Source organism: Eulemur rufifrons, chromosome 18 (genome assembly GCF_041146395.1).
Source record: "Eulemur rufifrons isolate Redbay chromosome 18, OSU_ERuf_1, whole genome shotgun sequence".
Taxonomy (NCBI): Eukaryota; Metazoa; Chordata; class Mammalia; order Primates; family Lemuridae; genus Eulemur; species Eulemur rufifrons.
In genome coordinates, this window is record NC_091000.1 from 67,417,420 (window position 1) to 67,439,574 (window position 22,155).

At 43.9% G+C, this 22,155-nt stretch overlaps 1 protein-coding gene across 6 annotated transcripts in view; it reads left to right on the plus strand.

Moving 5' to 3' along the window:
* Window positions 1–487: 487 nt before the first annotated feature.
* Window positions 488–22,155, plus strand: part of ECI2 (enoyl-CoA delta isomerase 2) — a 34,565-nt gene continuing 12,897 nt past the window's right edge. Inside the window, exons 1-5 of one of the 6 annotated variants that reach the window (XM_069493507.1) lie at window positions 16,190–16,238; window positions 18,941–19,093; window positions 21,178–21,276; window positions 21,506–21,694; window positions 21,818–21,883. In XM_069493507.1, the coding sequence (XP_069349608.1) occupies window positions 18,971–19,093; window positions 21,178–21,276; window positions 21,506–21,694; window positions 21,818–21,883 (477 nt within the window). In that variant the 5' untranslated portion in view covers window positions 16,190–16,238; window positions 18,941–18,970. Of the gene's footprint in view, window positions 520–16,140; window positions 16,297–17,263; window positions 17,374–18,930; window positions 19,094–21,177; window positions 21,277–21,505; window positions 21,695–21,817; window positions 21,884–22,155 lie in introns of those variants that run through there. The other 5 variants (XM_069493508.1, XM_069493511.1, XM_069493506.1 and 2 more) reach the window with 5 other exon arrangements.

Genomic DNA, 22,155 nt, shown 5'->3' on the forward strand with positions numbered 1-22,155 from the left:
AAGAATGTATGGAAGGTACTAGAATGCATCCTGTGATCCGAGGAAGGGTCGGCCAGCAAACTGTGAGGAGAACAGGGATGTGCTTGGGTCTTAGGGACACCCAGAGTCAGCGCTGGATGCCCCCGGGGCCCCTCACCTCCATCTGCACCTTCCTTCCGAAGCCTCTGCTCTCCCCGCCTGCGGGCAGCTTTCTCCACACGGACTGTAGGGCCCGCCCCTGGGCAGGAAATTTGTTTTTGCCCAGAGTCAGTGAAACTGGACGTGCTTCTTGAGGCCAGAGATCAATAGGTCCAGACACAGCCTGTTGATGATCAATAGGTCCAGACACAGCCTGTTGAACAAACAAACTGTTCCCTATGGCAATAGCCAAGGGCCTGGGGTCTTGTACGCAAGCCAAGGCGTCTCATTGTCCTGCAGGCAGCGATGAGATCAAGAGGTTGAGATGCAAACATTCACCTCCCTTGAGCAATTGCCCAGAACAAATGGAACAGGTTACCTCAAGGCATCAAAGAAAGTCATGTACCAGGAAGTAGCTGCGGGGCAGAAAGTATAAAAATAAAACGACTGGTGCTGTCGGCACTGCAGTCTTGTACCGTCTTCGTGTGTCTGTGTGTTTCTGTGTTCATCCCCCGTTCTGTAATCGGGCCACAACACGGACACAGGGAGGCCAGCCCCGAGCCCACATTTTACTGCTCTGACCTCCAGAAAGAAACCCTGTGTTTCACTGGCAATTCAAGATACCCTCAGGAGGACTCTGGAGGCTCAGTGTGGCAGTGTGCCTGCCTGAACACTCACCCTGGCCACTGTGCCCACCTGTAACACCTGCTCACTGGGGGCAGGGGAGAGCACCCCGGAAAGCGGCAGCTCCCCAGAGAACTACGGGGCTGGAGCTGGGAGCAGCCACGGTTAGGAGGAGGGAAGAAGCCAGGTATCCCGTAATCTGGAAGTCCAGTGCAGGTTTGGAAATCCTTCCTCTTCACCTGCAATAGCCCATTTTCCCTCAAGTCTCATTTCAGGTAACACCTCCAGAAAACTTTCTTTGACCCCAGTCTGGATTAGGTGCCCACGTGCTCCTGAGCACCCAGCACATACATCCATCTCTGCACCGTGTTTCTCATCAACCCCTCCCCAGATGTGCCGTCCTGTGAATGTAACCGTGGCCACGCATGTTGGCCTTTCTAATACACATGGCAGGCTTTCAATAAATAGATCGAATAACGCATCAAAGAAACATCAAAAAATAAGAGATAATATTGTGGTGACAGGAAAGAGGCTATAGACCTCCAAAGTCTGAAGCAGCTGTCATGTCACTGGGAGCAGAAGACAAGGCTCTTGGGAAGGTCCCGAGGCCGCACCCTATGCCAGCTCAGAGAAACCAGCATATTCTCAGGGTCATCATGAAAGGGCTGCATTTGTTCAGTTTTTGCTGTTTCAAGCTGGAAATGTATATATTTTTTAAAGATTTTCATTTAAAAAGTTGAAAAAATTTATTTGATCTCTATAAATATGCATTTCCTTGATTTCTGTGAAACTATGCTTTCCTGATTCTCTTTATTTTGAATGTGAGACTGCAACGGGCATTTATCACATGCCACTTCTGAGACAGGGGTGGTGGCAGGTGCCAACACTCTAAAGGTATTCACAGCCTGCAGAGACCAGTGGTCAAATCAGAACCACACTGGACCCCTGGGAGCAGAAGAGAGAGAGAGATCTTGGTCAGGCTGGCAGGTCTGGAATCTTCCAGAAACAACATTGTTGTTTTGGGTTTTCTTGGTTGCAGCATAGAATCTGACTCTGGACAACCCAAGCAGAATGGGACCATATTCTAAAGAATCTATGACTATGGACTCAGGAAAGACAGGAGTCAGCAGAAGGAGGGATCCATCCAGCAAGGACTTACAGGTCGTCCAGCCAGAGCTTCAGAGCTGGGGGAATGAGCAACCAGCATGTCTTGTCTTTCCTTGTGTCACTTCAGTCACATTTCCAAATCCTGAGGATAGGATCCTGGGGTCCAGGCCAAGTCACACGGCTTCCCTGGGCCAGGAGTGGGCAGAGCCTGTAGCTGACACACGCACCCTCCTGCATACCATGGCAGAGAGAAAATGTCCCCTAAAGAATAAGGAGGAAGAGACACTGATAATAAAACAAGAAATGACCAGTAAGGTGGAAATTAGCTAAGTGAGGAGGAAGGGAAAAGCCTTGCAATTTTATAGAGATGTATTTCCTTGCCGGATTGGAGCAAAGGGCTAGTGTCAGAGAGTCACAAAACTGAGCAAGAACAGTAGGCAGAGGCCAGCACAAAGAACTTTCTGGGTCAAGCCACAGTCTGCACTACATCCGGACAGCCTGGAGAACCACTGGAGGCAGGGAAGGGACATGATGAGATTTGCATCTTTAAAAGATCTCTGAGAGATGGAACTGGCTGGGGGGGAGGCAGATCTGCAAGACTGACATTATCCCTTCATTCATTTATTCAGCACTCATTTAACGATCACCTGTAATGTGCAGGTGTTGGGAATACAGCACTTAATCCCTCTCTTTAAGGACTCACAGTCCAGGAGAGGTAAATTAACAGGAATCCAGGACGGTACGATTTCTGTGCTGTGATATAAAACAGAGTAAGAGAACTAAGCTAAATTTCCTCTTTTACTGTTAGACTTGGGTGGAAAAATATTAGTGATGATTTTTTAAAATATTATGGTATTCCTAAAGTCATTCTCCTGTGATCCACAAACTACATTTTCAATTCTCCTACATCTTCAGTTTTCACACTGTGAAGACATGAAATTATCAAAAAAACTCTTCCTCCACAATTTTAAATAAGTATTAATTTTTTTAAATTAATAAGTATTAATTTTTTAATTAATTTTTAATTAATTTTTTTAAATTAATAAGTACATTAAATAAGTATTAATATATTTATATTCACAGGTGCATATGTATCACACTGCCAAATGCCAAGGACCTGAGGGCAGTTTGCAAATAGCTGTAATAAACGATAAATTGATGAAACTATAAGTCGACAGAAAGGCAAGCAGAGGCACAAACCCCGATGGTTCCTATGACTGCCACATACCCTGACACCAGAGCAGCCCTGGGAGTGCATCCTATGTGGGAAATCTGGAATCTCCCCCGGGGCCCCACCCCTATGTATTCACAAACACACACACATCCCTGCAGGTTTGCAAGATATGGTGATGCCGAACTCCTCCTGGGAAATACACTGAGAAAATCCCTCTTAAACCCTGAGCTGTGTTGTGAAGAGCAGAGTGCACAGGGGAGGGGAGAGCCCTTCTCGCTGCCCCAGGATTCAGGAGGGTACGTGCTCTTGGCCAGTGGCTTGCTGCCGTCCAGCTGCAGGTCTCATTTCGATGGCAACCACTAGCGCATCTATGTTTCCCTGCTGCCTTGACAGTTAACTTTGTGTGTCAACTTGGCCAGGGCATAGTGCTAGATATGTGGTCCAATGGTATTTTGTGACTTTTTTTTTTAATGAGATTAACATTTAGATCAGTAGATATTGAATAAACAGATGACCTCCATAATGTGGGCGGGCTTCGTCAGATCAGTTGATGATCTTAATAAACAAAGACTGGCCTGCCCTGAGTTTCCAGCTTGCCTGCCCACCCTGCAGACTTTGGACTTGCCAAGCCTCCACAATTTTGCGAGCCAATTCCTCAAACCTCTCTCTCCCTCCCTCCCTCCTCTCCCTCTTTCTAGCTCCCCATCCTGTCGGTTCCGTTTCTCCAGGGAACCCTGACCACTAACGCACTTGGCTTACCTTCAGCAGTGTCGCCCAGACGTCCTGCCCCCAAGACCTGCAGTTAGCCCCGACTGCCTCGATTCCCGTGGTTTCTGGAACCTGAAGGCTAGGTTCTTGAAAGTGAGGATAAATTCCTTACAGGGCAGATTTTTTAAAAGGAAAGAGCTTACAGAGTTTCTTTTTGTTTGTTTTTGGTTTTTTGTCAAAATAGAGCAATAGGAGGGAATCTGCAGGCCTCCTTTGGAAAGAGGAGAACAGGGTTTAAAACTTTTTTCCAGTAGACTATGTAGGTGTATTCACACTGTCGTCACTAGGTGGCAGCAGAGGGACCTCCGTGACACGCAACCATTGGCTTTGGAAGGATGGCGGGAGGGGAGACAGCCGAATAACAGACTGTATTTTGGTATGGGTGAGTGTGGTGCTTTTCTTCTTGGCATCAAATATGTCAAACCACCATAGTATCTATCAGTATCAAAAATAAGTACCCCACAATGTAGAACTGGTTTTTTTTTGAGACAGTGTCTCGCTCTGTTGCCCAGGCTGGAGTGCAGTGGTGTGACCACAGCTCACTGCAGCACAGAACTCCTGGGCTCAAGCCATCCTCCTGCCTCAGCCTCCAGAGTAGCTGGGATGACGGGGACATGCCACCGTGCCCAGCTAATTTTTAATTTTTTGTAGAGAGGGGGATCTCACTATGTTGCCCAGGCTTGTCTGGAACTCCTGGGCTCAAGCAATCCTCCCCCCTCAGCCTCTCAAAGTGCTGGGCTTACAGGCATGAGCCACCTAGAATTGGTTTTAATACATTATTACCAATATGTGGACAGGCATTGGGGTACGGAGGCCCGGGAAGAACAGGGGAATTTGCTAGAACCCAAACACATTGTGTCCCTCTTTTGTAGCATTTCCTTGGTGTTCCTGAATGGCACTGATCACTCAGTTTTAAAGCTGAATGGTGAATGGGCACTTTCCTAGCTTCACTGTCTCAGGCACCCCTAGGCATGGATTAGGGCTCTGGACTAATCACTTCTCCCGACTCAGCGAAGAAGTCTTGTTCTCCAAGAAGTCTTACTAAAAGAATGGATGTGGAAACAACACGATTTGACTCTATTCCCTGTGACTGGAAGTGAATGGATCAACCCCCAGTGAGGGACACTGTTAGAGGTGTTTCTGGGATGGGGAAGGACGAATACTGAATTAGAAGACCACCAAAGTCCCTTCTAAGTCTGGACGCCATTACTCTTAAGCACATGGCAGTGGCAACACACCAGCGCTCCACGTGCCTCCCTCCCTGCGAGGGGCTACAGGCCGCAGGGCAGGTTCGGTTCAAGCAGCGGCTACAGTTTATTCGGCTCAGGCTTGGGCTACAGGAGCTGCTCCACCGGCCCCCCTGTCTCCAGTCTCCACCCCCGTGTGTGCCCTTCCTCCGCAGCATTTACCGCCACCGTCATTCTACATTAATTTGGGTGCTTACTGCATCAACGTCTACCTCCCATCCTTCGCCGGCGGCTGCAGAGGACGGGACGGGTCTGGCCGCGCTGAGCTCCGTGTCCGCAGGGCTCGCACACAGCAGGAGCTCAGTCACGGAATGAGCCACTGCCGCCTGCCTGCGCCCGGCTCGTCCCTTTTCCGGGATGGAAGTCGGTGTCCTCTGCCCACTTCTCAGTCCTGGCTTTCTGCAGCTACACTTCATGCTCACTTCTTTGCACTTATGCTGTTTGAAGTTCGCTCAGTTTGTTAAATCTTTAGGTTACATCCTTTGCCGAACTTGGGAAGTCTCAGGCATTATTTTTTCAAGTGATTTTCAGGGGCAGCCCTGGCTCACACCTGTAATCCTGGCACTTTGGGAGGCCGAGGTGGGAGAACTGCTTGAGGCCGGGAGTTTGAGACCAGCCTGGGTAACGTAGGGAGAGTCTGTCTCTACAAAATAATTTTTAAAAAAAGATTAGCCGGGCACAGGTGGTGAGTCCCAGCTACTTGGGAGGCTGAGGCGGAGGATCGCTTGAGCCCAGGAGTTCAAGGTTACAGTGAGCTATGATGACGCCACTGCACTCCAGCCTGGCTGAGAGAGCAAGACCCTGTCTCAAAAAAGGAAAATGTTTTTTAGCACTACACTCTTTCTCCTCTCCTCTATAACTCCAGTGACACAAATATTAGAACTTTTATCATTGTCACACAGATCCCTGAGGCTCTATTAGGTTTTTTTTCAAGCTAAGGAATGAACCTGGAGGCATCCAATATCACATCAGAGAGAAATCAGTGGGCTGAAAACAGGCACTGTGTGTGGAAAATACTCCAGGCATCTAACCCTGCCTCATACCACTGCTGCAAGAAACACACCTCAAAATTCCTCAGATTAATCCTCAGCAACGTCTCCTGATGCTTTGAGAGAGAACAGCTGCAACCCCACATATAATACACAACCAGGTTGTTGAACAAGTGCAAAGGCAACAGAAAGTTACTTTAACAAGAGAGATAAAAAAAACATTCCACAAAGATATGCTTACATGACTTAAATAATACCCCAGCAGACTAAGAGATAAATGAAAACCAGAACCTCAGTAAAGGTTCCAATGTCCATGTTTCCTTACTGTGTTGAAGGGGGCCCTTAAATCTCCTGGAAAGCATATATAAACTGCGGACATGAGAATACATGCATTTTCCTTAGAAAATGCACCATAACGTTGAAGATTTTATTTATTAGATTCTGATTCTATCATTCTAAATAGGTTGAGAATTACTGGCATAATATAAAAATAGTTATATTGAGCACTGAAACTAATTTAAAACATAGTATTGGCTTAAAATAATTATCATAGACATAGATACTAATTCAATTCAAAAGACAAAAACTATTTAAAATATTTAAATAATGAAAAATTAATAATAATTATTTGGTAAATTATACATATGCCTTATGTACTTTCCTACAATTATGGTATATTTCAAAACAGAAAAGATGCTTTTAAGAAAACTATATATCCAGACAGAAAGAGAAATCTGAACTTGTAACCCCTCAATAAATTAAAAGACTAGAAATTTTAGGAGGATTGGGGAAATAAAAGCATGATAAATGTGTTGTTGGATATAGGAATACATTTAAAATGTGGTTTTATTCTTGATTTTCAGGAATAAAACTCTCCTTTTCAAGAGTTTTAAAGGAGAATTTAAAATTATAGTTACTATTTATGAACTAAAAGAGGACACCACATTCAAAACATACGGAATGTGGTCAAAACTGTACTAAGAAGGGAATTTCTGTATTTAAATACTTTCATAATTATTTTTAATGCTTTTTTTTTTTTTGAGACAGAGTCTCATTCTGTCACCTGAGCAAGTGCTATGGCATCAGCCTAGCTCACAGCAGCCTCAACCTCCTGGGCTCAAGTGATCCTCCTGCCTCAGCATCCCGAGTAGCTGGGACTATAGGCGCATGCCACCACACTCCACTAATTTTTTCTGTTTTTTTAGTTTCCTGGCTAATTTTTTATTTTTTAGTAGATACAGGCTCTCATTCTTGCTCAGGCCGGTTTTGAACTCCTGAGCTCAAGCGATCCTCCTGCCTTGGCCTCCCAGAGTGCTAGGATTACAGGCATGAGCCACCATGCCTGGCCAGCTCATTAATTTTTTTTTAAAAAATCAACACAAAAGGTTAGGAAAAACAAAACAAACAAAAATCTTCAAGGAAAGCAGAAGAAGAAAAATTTAAATGGCCAAAGTAGAGGTTAATGAATTAGAAAACATAAAATTTGTATAACTGACAAAATATACCAAAAGACTAGTTATTTGCTTAGGAAGGAGGAAATGGAGGAGGGAAAAGCTAACACGGGAAAAATATAAATTGAAACTATGATGTTGAAAGGCAAGTTGATTTTTAAAATAATATGTATTCTTCTATACTAATACAGTTAGAAATACTAAGGAAAACGATTTTTTTGGGAAAATAAATAGTGAGAATGTAAAATCACCAAAAAAAAAAGAAAAAAGAATCAGAAAACCTGACAAGACTTAACTGAGAGAAAAATAAAAAGAGAGAGATGAAATGTTTATTTTATGTGTGTGTGCGTGTACACACACATATCCCACTTCATACACATTAGGATGGCTACCATCAAAAAAAAAAAGAAAAGCAGTGTTGGCAAGGATGTGGAGAAATTGGAACCTTTGTGCACTGTTGGTAGGAATTTAAGTGGTATATCCACTAAGGAAAACATTATGATGAGTATTCAAAAAATTAAAAATAGATTTGCCATATGATTCAGCAATTCCACTTTTGAGTGTATACTCCCAAAATTGAAAGCCACCAATCAAAGACTTATTTATACACCTATGCTCACAGCAGCATTTTTCACAAAGCCAAATGGTGGAGGCAACTCAAGTGTCCATCAACGGATGAATGGATAAAAAGACATAAGTAATATATACATATAATGGAATATTATTCAGCCTTAAAAAGGAAGGAAATTCTGACACGTCACAATATAAATGAACCTTGAAGACATTATGCTAAGTGAAACAAGCCAGTCACAAAAGGGTACTGTATGACTCTGATTATATGAAGTACCTAGAAAAGTCAAGTTCATGGAAACAGAAAATAGAATGTTAGTTTTATATTAAGAAATATATTAGTCTTATGCAAAGCATCAGTAAAAAATAAAATCCTTCCAGGTACAGTGTCTCATGCCTGTAGTCCCAGCTACTTGGGAGGCTGAGGCAGGAGGGTCACTTGCCCCAGGAGTTGGAGGTTGCAGTGAGCTATGATCACACCATTGCACTCCAGCCTAGGGCAAGAGAGCTAGACCCTGTCTCAAAATAAATAAATAAATAAATAATAAAATAAAATCCTTTCATTAATACCAAGAAAGTATTCAATAAAATCCATCACCCATTCTTGTTGAAAACTGTTCAAAAATTAGAACCAGAATGATAATCCATTAATATGAAGAAGATTCTCTCTCCTAAACTAAAAGCCAACATCATACTTAGAATCTTAAAGGACATCCTCTATAACAATTACTATTTTATATTTTGGAAATTGTAGCCAATATAAGAAAATATGAAAGAGAAGTAAAAGTTATATTAATACCAGGGAAAGCAAAGCATGTATCATTACTTGGGGACAACATAATTATACTTCCAATGACCTAAACATATATTCTACAGTTTACAGAGTACCTTTCTTTCTCTCCATCTTCACTGCTCCCACCTTGATTCAAGCCCATCTCTTACCTGGACATTTACCTCTCCTAATTACTCTTTCTCTCCTTGATCCTTTTTTTTTTTTTTTTTTTTTTTTTTGGTCGCCCTGGCTAGAGTGCCGTGGCATCATCATAGCTCACAGCAATCTCAAACTCCTGGGCTTAAGCAATCCTCCTTCCTCAGCCTCCCGAGTAGCTGGGACTACAGGCATGTGCCACCATGCCTGGCTAATTTTGCTCAGGCTAGTTTTGAACTCCTGACCTCAAGCGATCCTCCTGCCTCAGCCTCCCAGAGTACTGGGATTACAGGTGTGAGCCACCACCGTGCCCAGCCTCCTTGATCCATTTTTAAACGCCGCAGCCAATTTGGTCTTTTTAAGGCATCTTTCTGCAGGGAAGTTTTCCAGGTGGCCTTGAATCAACCCAGTTCTTCCCCCTTTCTCATATGTAGTTCTCAAGAACAACTGTAAAATGTGCTGGGAATACAACGTCCTGAGACGGAGAGCGGCTGGAACAGCCTGGGCTCTATTCCAGTCCCGCTTGGGATGTCCTTCAGTGCATCAGCCCAGCAATCCCCATTGCCCCGGGGTATGAGACACAGGACAGGCTGCTTTCCAGGGTCCCTCAGCCGCAGTGCAAGTGGGGCACTTTCAGACGAGGCTCCACCTGCCCCCCTCAGCTTTTCCGAGCTTTGGGAGAATGGCTCAGAATGAATTTTAGGTTTCTGCGGTCCCTCACTGCCTATCTGTAAGTAAGAAACCTGCATCATGTACCTTGTTGCCTGTGCAGGTGTTCTGTCTCGCCAGACTGAGCTGATAACCAGTGGACAGTGGACATGCTTCCTGCTGTCTGCTTTAAATTCCTAATAACGTCTCTTTATTCTTAGAATAACATCTAAACTCTGAATATAACCTACAAGGTTTTAAATGAGCTGGCCATTTTCCACATAAAATTTAAGACCTAAAGATATTTATTTGTCTACCTACTATCTTTTGCCTCCCTCCACTAGAATGTGAGCGCCATGAAAGCAAGACCTTTATGTGCCTGGTTCACCCCATCTCCTGGGGCCTGGGGCAGCCTGGTGCATGGTCACTGCTCAGTAAACACCTCCTGAAGACATAAGGGAATGAACTCCAACTCTGAGCACCTGTAATTTATCAAAGAAAGTAAGTAGTTTTCTGTGGAAAATTTCATGGAGAAAGGTTTGGTTACAGCACTCAATAGCAGAAAATGTCAACGAAAATTTTCAAAATTTCAATGAAACCAATAAAAAGGAATAAAATTATTCAGAATACAATGTAATATTTTTAAAATTGGGATTGAGATGAGTAATTAGTACTTGAGTGCAAAAAGGTGTGACAGCAGCAGCAAAGTTGATCCTGGCCTTCAAAAATTAATGAAGCTGAGTACAAAGTTTAAGAAACCGGTTGGTCCGAGTGCAGTGGTGTTTACAACTAATTGACCACAACCAGTTACAGATTCCTTTGTTCCTTCTCCACTCCCACTGCTCCACTTGACCAGCCTAAAAAAAAAAAAAAAAAAAAAAGAAAGAAACCACTGCCTAGAGATCCACAGTTAAGCAAATTAACCCCAAACACATCAAAAAGGTGTGTGACTTTAGGTGAATCCACTGTTACTCTCAGATAAGAAGGAATTTACTGCCTTTCAGTCTTCAGCATCAGTGACAGAAAAGATGAAACAACCTGTGGATCATCTCACCTTACTCTTTCTCTTTTAACGTGTGCTCTCACTCTGTGCATATTCCCTTGGGTGTCTGATATAGTGGAATTCTATAGAAGACATAGGTAACCTTAAAGCTCTCTACAGTCTATGGATTTCTGAAAGAAAATCAATAGTGCATGCTACTGATCTAAAATCTTGCTGTTTGCTGTGCGGTATGGGTTTTGGCTCATCAAAGAAAGTAGATAAGATATCTAAGATATCTTCTGAAGGTCGAGCATCTTCCGCACTCCCCACATATCCAGCATGCCTAAGGCCTTCCCTGGCCATTCCAGTCCACAGTGGCAGCTCCCAAATCCAGCTCTTTTGAGTCTGCCTGCCCAAATAGCTCCTTACTGTTTGTTGAGCCAAATACTAAGCACACTGCTTTATTAACAGAAATTTATTCAGGCTCATAATGTACCAGGCACTTGGGGCCGCAGAGTGGCACGGCGAGTGGGTTCATTGCCTAAGGGTGCCTATGCAAAGGGACAGGTGGGCGTTGAAGTACAGCAAGTCCAGTTTGCCAAGCCAGGTTCTGGCCAAGCCTTGTGCTCATGTGTCCAGCTGGGTCACCCTTCCTAACTCATATAAAAATGTGCCATGTGGATTAGTGTCACTGTGGACCCTCTTTTAGAGGACAAAAAACAAAACAATTCAACTCTCCTGAAGACCTGCAAAACAAGGAAGTGGTCTCCCCTCTCATACCAAACTTTGATTCTTTTAATTGAAAAAAGATGGAAATTGGAGGTCAAGAGACTGGCCTAAAGTGTTTTTATTTCCAATCAAATGCAATACTGAAAAAAAAAAAATCCAGATAATGCCCACATTGCTTCTGGCCGTCTGCCTGAAGTGGGCACTCTTCAAGCTGCCTGCATAATGCCTCTGCTTAAACAACACTCAGTGGTCAAGGGAGCACCGTGTTTTTCAGCTGAGTCTCTTCAGCGTGGTGAGACGTTTTCCAAAGCAAGGAGATACTCACATTCTTTTGACTTACCCTGGGACAAAAATTATGAGCCTGTGGCATAGCAGTCATAACTCTCTTAACTCAATTGATTCAATGAAGGAGAATTACTCTCTAGTATTATTTTTCTAACAGAAAATGGAAAGCTAGTTCATACAACTTGGAAACCAGGAGAGAGTTATTCCAGAAAACTTGCAGAAATTACCTATTCTTCTCACTTTTAATACAACATATATCTTATCTTCTGGAAAAGGGATGCACAGATATTTGGAGAACCTTGGTTAACACATTAAGTGCCATGAGAGTTATATTTAACTCATTCTATTTTTGACCCTGGGGCTGTGTGAAGCATATATAAAATCTTACTTGTTGATGTTCTTATTGTTACAATTAATATTGACAATTTAATTCTAAAAATGTGGATTAAATGAATAGAAGTCAATAAATTTCATTTTTCTATTTATGTTTACCTTGAAATTGTACTCAAAGTTTTTATTCTATTTTCATAATAAAACACTGTGGCCCCAAGGAAAAGTTTCTGGGGTTTTTTGTGTATGACAGTCAAAGTGTTAAAAACAATCAACAACTGGGTATATACCCAAAAGAACTGAAAGCAGAAGATATCTAGAGTAGTCAAATTCTTGGAAATAGAAAAGAGAATGATGGTTGCCAGGGGCTGGGGGGGAGACAAAATGGGAAGTTATTGTTTAATGGGGATAGAATTTTAGTTTTGCAAGATGAAAAGAATTTTGGAGACTGGACGTGCAACAATGTGAATTTGCTTAACATTACTGACTGAATACTTAAAAAATGGTTAAGATGATACATTTTATGCTATGTATTTTGTACCACAATTTTTAAAAGTAGCCAACAATAATTAAAGCCCATTAACTACATCCGTTTCCTGTAAGAAAATAAATATATCTAAATATTAATATCCTGTGATCTTAGACCTTACTATATCTTCCTGAGAGCTTTTCCATCACATCTCTCCAGTCTGTAATCTTTTTCCATTAGTATGAAACTCATTTACCTAAATTCAATTTAACATAGATTAATTTATTTGAATTAAAATAATAATATAAGCTATTTTATTTTAGACATAATATTTGCATTTTCCAAATTAAAAAAAAGTATTGCTTGCCTCAAACTTGGCATGTTTTAATACTAATCCCTGCTACTGGCTCTGTTGAAGCATGTGAATAATCAACAGAGAGAACACTGTGGTTATGAGTTTGAGCTTCCCAATCAGACAAGAGAATGAAATCGAGGGCATCCAACTGGGGGCAAAAGAGGTCAAACTATCACTCTTTGCTGATGATATTATCTTATATCTTGAAAGCCCCAAGGACTCTGCCATGAGACTACTAGAATTGATAAATTCAGCAAAGTTTCAGGTTACAAAATCAATGTACACAAATCAGTAGCATTCCTATATACCAACAATAGTCTAACTGAGAACCAAATTAAAAACTCAATACCCTCAAAACCCAATAGCAACGGAAAATAAAATACCTAGGAATATATTTAACTAAGGAGGAGAAAGTCCTATACAGGGAGAATTACAAAACACTGAGGAAGGAAACAGCACAGTATGTAAATAGGTGGAAAACCATACCATGCTCATAGGTCGGCAGAATCAACATTGTTAAAATGTCTATACTACCCAAAGTGATCTACAGATTCAATGCAATCCGTATTAAAATACCAACATTCTGCCAAGGGGAAAAATAAATATTAAAAAAAAAAAAAGAAAAGAAAAGAAAATACCAACATCATTTTTCGTAGATCTACAAAAAATAATTCTATGCTTCATATGACACCAGACAAGACCCTGTAGCACAAAAGCAACTTAAACAAAAAGAACAAATTGGGAGGCATCAATTTACTGGACTTCAAACTACACTACAAGGCTATAGTAATTAAAACAGCGTGGTACTGGCACAAGAACAGAGACATAGACCAATGGAACAGAACTGAGGACCCAGATATAAAACCATTCTCATATGGCCATCTGATCTTTGACAAAGCAGACAAAAACATACACTGGGGAAAAGAACCCTTATTCAATAAATGGTGCCAGGAAAATTGGATAGTCAGATGTAGAAGACTGAAACAGGATCCACACCTTTCACCTCTCACAAAAATCAACTCGTGGTAGATAACAGACTTAAACTTAAGGCATGAAACTATAAGAATTCTAGAAGAGAATAATGGAAAAACTCTTATAGACATTGGCCTAGGAAAAGAATTTATGAAGAAGACCCCAAAGGCAATCACAACAACAACAAAAATAAATAAATGGGACCTGAAAAAGTTAAAAAAGCTTCTGCACAGCCAGGGAAACTATGACAAGAGCAAACAGAAAACCTATAGAATGGGAGAAAATGTTCGCATGTTACACATCCGATAAAGGGCTGATAACTAGAATCTATATAGAATTCATGAAAATCAGCAAGAAAAAAATCAAACAATCCCATTAAACAGTGGGCAAAGAACATGAACAGAAACTTTTCAAAAAGAAGACTAAGGCCAGAAAACATATGAAAAAATGCTCAACATCTCTAATCATCAGGGAAATGCAAATCAAAACCACAATGAGATATCCCTTAACTGCAGCGAGAATGGCTTTTATCAAAAAGTCCCAAAACAACATATGCTGGTGTGGATGCGGAAAGATAGGCACACTCATACACTGCTGGTGGGACTGAAAACTAGTACAACCTCTGTGGAAAGTAATATGGGGATATCTCAAAGAGCTAAAAGTAGAACTACCACTTCATCCAGCAATCCTATTACTAGGCATCTACCCCAAGGAAAAAAAGACATTCTATAAAAAAGACATCTGCACTAGAATGTTTATAGCAGCATATTGCAATTCATAATTGCAAAGATGTGGAAACATCCCAAGTGCCCATCAATACATGAGTGGATTAATAAAATGTGGTGTATGTGTACCATGGAGTTCTACTCAGCCACAAAAAACAGTGGTGATCTAGCACCTCTTGTATTATCCTGGATAGAGCTGGAGCCCATACTACTAAGTGAAGCATCACAAGAATGGAAAAACAAGCACCGCTTGAACTCACCATCAAATTGGTATTAATTGATTAACATGTATGTGCACATATAGTAATAGTATTCATCTAGTGTCGGGCAGGTGAGAGGCGGTGGAAGGGATGAGTATATTCACACCTAATGGGTGTGGTGCGCACCCTCTGGGGGATGGACATGCTTGAAGCTCTTACAAGGGGCGGGCAAAGGCAATACATGTAACCTAAACATTTGTACCCCCATAATATTCTGAAATAAAAAAATTAATTAATTATTTTAAACAAAAAGAGTTTGAGCTTCCAAATCAGCCAGCCACTTGATAACTCAAACTCTGGCAAGCTATTCAGACTCTCTGTGCTTCAAGTTTTTGATTTGTAAAATAACAAAAATAATTTTACGTATCCCTGACATAATTTTGGATAATACACGTGGCACACTGTAGCTTATTGATGTTACTGAGCTTGTTACCGAATTTAAGAGTTACTGAACTTTTACTGGTGGTGGTGGTGTTACAGCAGAGACGTGGGCCCCGGTCCCTCCCTCCCTGTTGTGTGACTTCCTAGAACCAGTTCTGCTGAGACTCACTGTCCCTTCTTAGTATAGCCGCGGGCGGAAACCCGCGCTGGGCGACGGTGCTCCGGCTGCCGCAGGCTCGCAGAGTCGGGTGTTAGCGCCAGACCGCCGCCCTCCTGTGCGCCTCGGGCGCTCCAAAGGCCAGAGGAGCTGCCAGCGCCTCCAGCTCCAAGTTTGCCCCCGCGCGGCCTGGGACCAAAGCGCGCCTCAGCGTTCAGCCCCGCCCCCGCCCCCGGGTCTGCCCAACCTCGCTCCGCCCCCGCCCCCGCCCCCGGGTCTGCCCGACCTCGCTCTGGCCCCGCCCCCGCCCCGGCCGGCCCGCTCCCGGGTCTGCCCGACCTCGCTCCGCCCCCGCCCCCGGGTCTGCCCGACCTCGCTCTGGCCCCGCCCCCGACCCGACCGGCCCGCTCCCGGGTCTGCCCGACCTCGCTCCGCCCCCGTCCCCGCCCCGGCCCCCACCCCCGGGTCTGCCCGAACTCGCTCCGCCCCCGTCCCCGCCCCGGCCCCCGCCCCCGGGTCTGTCCGACCTCTCTTCGTCCCCGCCCCCGGGTCTGCCCGACCTCGCTCTGGCCCCGCCCCCGCCCCGACCGGCCCGCTCCCGGGTCTGCCCGACCTCGCTCCGCCCCCGTCCCCGCCCCGGCCCCCACCCCCGGGTCTGCCCGACCTCGCTCCGCCCCCGTCGCTGCCCCGGCCCCCGCCCCCGGGTCTGTCCGACCTCTCTTCGCCCCGCTCCCGGGTCTGCCCGACCTCGCTCCGCCCCCGTCCCCGCCCCGGCCCCGCCCCGGGCCCCGCCCCCGCCCCCGCCCCGGCCCCCGCCCCCCGCCCCCGGGTCTGTCCGACCTCGCTCCGCCCCCGCCCCCGGGTCTGCCCGACCTCGCTTCGCCCCCGCCCCGGGGTCTGCCAGACCTCGCTCCGGCCCCTTGGCCATGGCGCAATTGGTGGCCGGACTGGCTCGGCGCTGGTGTCCGAGGTAAGCTTGAAGCCCGGGCCGGCCGGCCCCAGGTCACCCGCAGGACGCCGCTATCCAGGTGAGGGTCGCCGCCCATGGGAGCTGTCTCTCGGTTGTCTTCTCTGAGTGAGAACAGGATTTGACTTTCATGCTTTTCCAGCCAGAGAGGGCTGAAGTGTGACCTCACACGCGCGCCCTCCTCGTCCGCTGGGCCTGGAGTGGTCAAGATGGCGCGTCCGGTAGGCCAGGGCCCCGGTTCTCGGTTCTCGGCCCGCGCGTCCTCCGGGCAACAGCCCGCCTCCGCGCGCGGTGCGCTGGGCCCCACGGCCAGGCTCCTGGCGCGTGAGCCGCCGCGGCGCAAGGTGCTGTCGCGGGAGCCCGGCCTGCGCGCCCCTCCCCGTGTGCTTCCGAGGGGCACAGCGTCGCTTGCTGCTGTGGGGTAGAGCGTCTGAGCACACTGCGCTTGTTTGCTGAGCGCTGTGGAAACACAAGCCGTTGTCGCCAGTGGGAGCTTAAACTGCTTTTCAGAGCATAGGCTGTAATGTTAAGTGAAATGGCAGGGTACAGTCACAACTAGGAAACGACCCAAACTGAATCTGCATAGGGAACAAAACCGGAACACGGTGGTTGCCTTGGAGTGATGGAATTATGAGTGATTTTTCTCGCCTTTATGTCTTTTCTTAAATGATCATGTTTTTGCAATTTGTATTTTAAATTCACACTTTATTTTAAAAATAATAAGTTTGCACCACATTTTGTGGAAACTAGCACATTTAGGCGTTCTGTGGACATTTAAATATTTTCTTTTCCACTAGGAATTTGTCATGTAGAATGCAGTTTTCGCCCTTTTCCAAAAAAAAAAAAAAACCCAAAACTGATATAAAACTTACTGTAGACTGATTCTATTGAAGCATGCACCAATATTCCAAGGTTTGAAGCTAAAGTTCATTGTACCACTTGCAAGTTACATAATTCCAGGGGATGTGATACATTTGTTAGATTTGGGCTTTATTTGTGGCCTCACTCTGTCGCCCAGGCTGTGTGCAGTGACACAATCATAGCTGACTGCCTGGAACTCCTGGACTCAAGCCATCCTCCTGCCTCAGCCTCACCAGTTGCTGGGGTTACAGGCCTGAGCCACCTCACTGGGCTATAGGTTTGTGTTTTATTTGTAACTGTATTATTTTAATCATCTTTGATGCCATTAACTTTATTAGGCAGGGTCATCATTGTGAACATCCATTTTTTTGCTTGTGGCCTCAATACTGTGCATTGAAGGTTATCACCCCATCCCCACTTACTGTGTGTGCTTAAAAACTTGAGTTTTGGCTGGTGAGGTGGCTCACGCCTGTAATCCTAGCACTCTGGGAGGCGGAAGCAGGAGTTTCATTGGAGCCCAGGAGTTTGAGGCTGCAGTGAACTATGCCGAAGACACTGCACTCCAGCCTGGGCAACAGAGCAAGACTCTGTCTCAAACAAAACAGAAACCTTGCTTTTCACTTGTCGGTGCTTGCTGTTTCTGCTCTGCTCCTGGCCGGCTGGTTAAACATCTTCCATGAGGGTTGGGTAATTCTAGGTGAGGATGGGGTATATAACCTGCTGAGCCCAGCTTCAGTGACTACCTTCCACCACAGGTGGATTCCCTCCCAGCTGGATAAGAAGGCTGTAGCTCTCTGGAATGCCAGCATCTGCTCATCTGTCCTTTGGAACTTTTCTTGCTGCTTCTTCCATTATCCCCTCCTTCCACCTGTGTGGATGTTGGGACACATGTTTTGTGAGCAGAGAGGCAAGAATTGACCTGACATATAACAAAGTTTATACTTTGTTAATCAATGAGTGCAGAGGCTGTTCCAGGCTCTTGGGACAACTGATGAAATTCCATGTACTTTACCTGTAGGGACCACCCCTGGGCAGGAAATTGCTTTTTGCCCAGAGTCAGTGAAACTGGACGTGCTTCTTGAGGCCAGAGATCAATAGGTCCGGACACGGCCTGTTGAACAAACAAACCGTTCTCTATGACAGATAGCCAAGGGCCTGGGGTCTTGCACGCAAGCCAAGGTGTCTCATTGTCCTGCATGTGGTGATGAGATCAAGAGGTTGAGATGCAAACATTCACCTCCTTTGAGCAATCGCCCAGAACGAATGGAACAGGTTACCTCAAGACATCAAAGAAAGTCACGTACCAGCAAGTAGCTGCGGGGCAGAAAGTATAAAAATAAAATGACTGGTGCTGTCGGCACTGCAGTCTTGTACCGTCTTTGTGTTGCTATGTGTTTCTTTATGTCTGTGTGTTCCTTTACGTGTTCATCCCCCATTCTGTAATCGGGCTGCAACATTACCCATTGGTCTCTTGCCCTCCTCTATTTTGCATGCTCTTCATTTACGTCTTGCCTGTGGCAAAATTTACTTGGCTGTTCAGTTCTGTCTGCTTTTATCTTTATTTAATTTTGCTTGCTTACAAAGACCTCACTGGATCGTACCTTTCTTTTCCTTTATTTTAAAATTACTATAGTTAGCTTCTGTATTGATTTCCTATCTAGGAATCATTACTGCCAATCATTTGCAGCCAGCTTGCTGGGAACTAGTATAGAGAAAATAATTATGGAGAAACACAGCATTTTGGCCTGCCAGGGTTGGGAACAATTAGCAATCAGGCTGCAGTGTAAAGTGTAAAGGCTGGGAGCAAGTAGAAATCAGTCCCCTCTAATTGTAGTCCTCTGCAGGTCATTAATTTCCCAGTGGTTCAGCTGCACATGAGCCTAATGGCGATGAGAGCCAGTCAGAAGGACTTTGAAAATGCGATGAATCAGGTAAAACTCTTGAACAAGGATCCAGGAAATGAAGTGAAGCTAAAACTCTACGCACTGTATAAGCAGGTAAATGCCTAAGATCTGACGTTATTTGGAGACATTTTCATTGAATGACTCCTTAAATAGATATGCTGTATGTTTACTAAAATGTAGCTTTAATATTTTGGGTTTGTATTGCTGCCTTTTCTCTAGAGAGTATATATATGGAAGTTTTTTGTGTATTAGATCTTGAAATACTATTAAGGCACAAAGTAACCCCTCAGGATCATCCCAGAGTAAAAGAGACTTATAAGATATAACATTGAATTTGTAGATCTTACTTGGCTCCTGATTAGAATAAATCAACTGAACTAGGTATTTTGGGACAATTGGGGAAATTTGAATATGGACTGAATATCAGAAGATACCTAGGAGTTACCATTAATGATGTCATGGTTATATAAGAAAATGTTGATATTTTTTAGAAATGCATTCTAAGTATGTAGGGGTGAAATAGCATATAGTAGTATTTGGAATTCACTGAAATTAAGCAAAAAAGAGAAAAGGATAGATGAAGTAAGGCAATTTGATAATTGTTGAATTTGGGTGATGCATATTGGGAATTCATTATACTATTCTACTTAGGTATGTTTGAAAAATTTTATAACAAAATTTAAAAACTAAAGCTTTTAAGTTGTGATGCCAAAGACTTCTTTGGCATGCCTGGCTCTCTGGGCTTCTGTGTTGTCAATCTATTTTTATGTTCTGTGATTGGTATGAGCCTCTTTTACTTTCATATGGGTGTGTGTGGTAAATAATTTAACCTTGCCCAAAAAGAGGTCTGGCTTTGGCCTCAGTGTCTGAGACATTAATCTCTAAGCACTTGACTGTCATGCCCAATAAGAGTGTCTTTGTTTGCCTGGATCATCTTAACGATGTGACTTAGGGTGGGGGCTTCAGGTTGTGTGATCATACACACGATAGAACCCTAATAAAAACTCTGGACACTGAGGCTGGAGTGAGCTTCTCTGGTAGGCTGGTTGTCACCCATCAATTCTGGGAAAGTCACACTTCCTGACTCCACAGGGAGAGGACAACAAAAATTCCACATTTGCTACTGCCCCAGACTCTAGCCTGTGTGCTTCCTCCCTCAGCTGCTTTTAATCTCCATCCTGTCCCTTTATTAAACCATAAGGATAACCATAACAGCTTGCAGTGAGTTCTGGGAGTCTTTCTAGCAAATTATGGAACTTGAGGGTGGCCTTGGGAACTGCCCCAACCTTGCAGTTGGTGTCAGCAGTGAGGACAGTCAGAAGATAAGGGCAATCCGTTATCTGTTTTGGACTATGTTCCCTCTGTCTTCTCAGTTGGCTAACTCCTGCAGGGTGACTCTGTGTCTATAGAAACTCCTAGCCTCCTTTACTGTTCTTATTTTTCAAAGCCTCTGTTTCCTCTTATAGCTAACTGCATTATGAAATTTAAAAATTTTTAAATGTGGTTTTAAATTTCCATTCCTGAAAAGTCACTGAGTGGGATATTTTATTCATTTTGAAACACCCACTCCACTTACCCTCAAATAAAATGTAGTTATTTCTTGCTTTTTCCTTGCCTGTCGTTCAGTTAAGTTTCTTAAGGGCCAGTGATTCTGAAATCCCCCCCCACCACCCCCACCTCAGCCACAATGCTGTTGCCCAGTTACCGGAAGTCCACACCAAATCAGTGGTGTTTTGTGTACCTTTAGATGGCCTTTCAGAATATACTGTGGGTTTCCAAATGTTTGTTCACTAGTTCCCCATGAAGATTGTTTGCTTGAATATTTTGATTGTTGCAAAAAATGTGATCATCAATATAAAACTAATGAACTATTGGAATTTTTTAGAAGGTACTTTCCCAAAACCTTTATTTTGCCTTATTTTCGTATGCAGGCAGTTATAACTTACCTTGGGGACTTATAGCCAATAGTATCTTCTGTCTGTCCAGTTTGTTTGTTGTTTGTGCATTTGCAGCCATGTCATCAAAGAGAAGGTAAGGGGCAAGTTCAGATTCAGTTTACATACCCTGTGAAAGGATCTGGGCCAGGCATTCATGCCAGCTGCGGATTTTATGGATCTTAAATATTTAGGGCTCCAATTTGCATGGACATTTGACATTAATTGCCCTCCTTTTCACAGGCCACTGAAGGACCTTGTAATACGCCCAAACCAGGTGCGTTCAACTTGATCAGTAAAGCCAAATGGGATGCATGGAGTGCCCTTGGCAGTCTGCCTAAGGTGAATTTACTTGTTACTCTGCTTTTATTTTATTTTCTGTACTTCTAAAGAAGCTTGGAGCTTCTCATCAAGCCATTAGAGATGGAATCTCTGAGCTCTTGATGTGCCAATATTGAATCAAAGTCCCTGGTCTTTCTCCATTGCAAGGTGCTATTTATTAATATAGTAAGTTTCTCAACATGCTTATTCATTGACCATGGGCTGAAGCTATTTGTTCTCTTCTCTTCAGGAAACTGCCAGGCAGAACTATGTGGATTTGGTGTCTAGTTTGAGTTCTTCATCAAAATCCTCTGACCAGGTGGAGCCTGGAGCAGACAGGAAACCACCTGGATATGAAACGCTGGTGGTGACCTCAGAAGATGGCATCACAAAGATCATGTTAAACCGGCCCACCAAAAAAAATGCCATGAACCGTCAGGTAATGTTACCTGCCCTGGAAGTTTGTCCTGCTTTTCTTTTCCTCCTCTATGTGTTTCACTGAAAACTGTAGAATTTCAGCATCATTCTTATTTTTGCGGTATTTCTTATTTGATTTGCACAGGAAGATTACAATTGTGGCCACTTCATACAACATTGGCATTCATTGTTTAGTGTTTGTGAGCTTCAGGTAGGTTCTGACATACCCAAAAGGCACTGCAACTTTCCTAATAATGGAAATACAAGTAAGTTAATGCAAATGAAACATGTTGATACAAGAGAATTCGCACAGAGGCCCCCTAAGGTTGGTATAGACTGCCCCCCAGAAGTATCTTCATATCATTTAGACTTGAGAGGGACTCTTTCTCCTCACATGGAGATTTATTTTGTATCAATAGAGGGCGAAAGAAGAGAAGGACTTCATCTTTAAATAGCATTTGTGAGCTGCTTCACAAGGGCAGC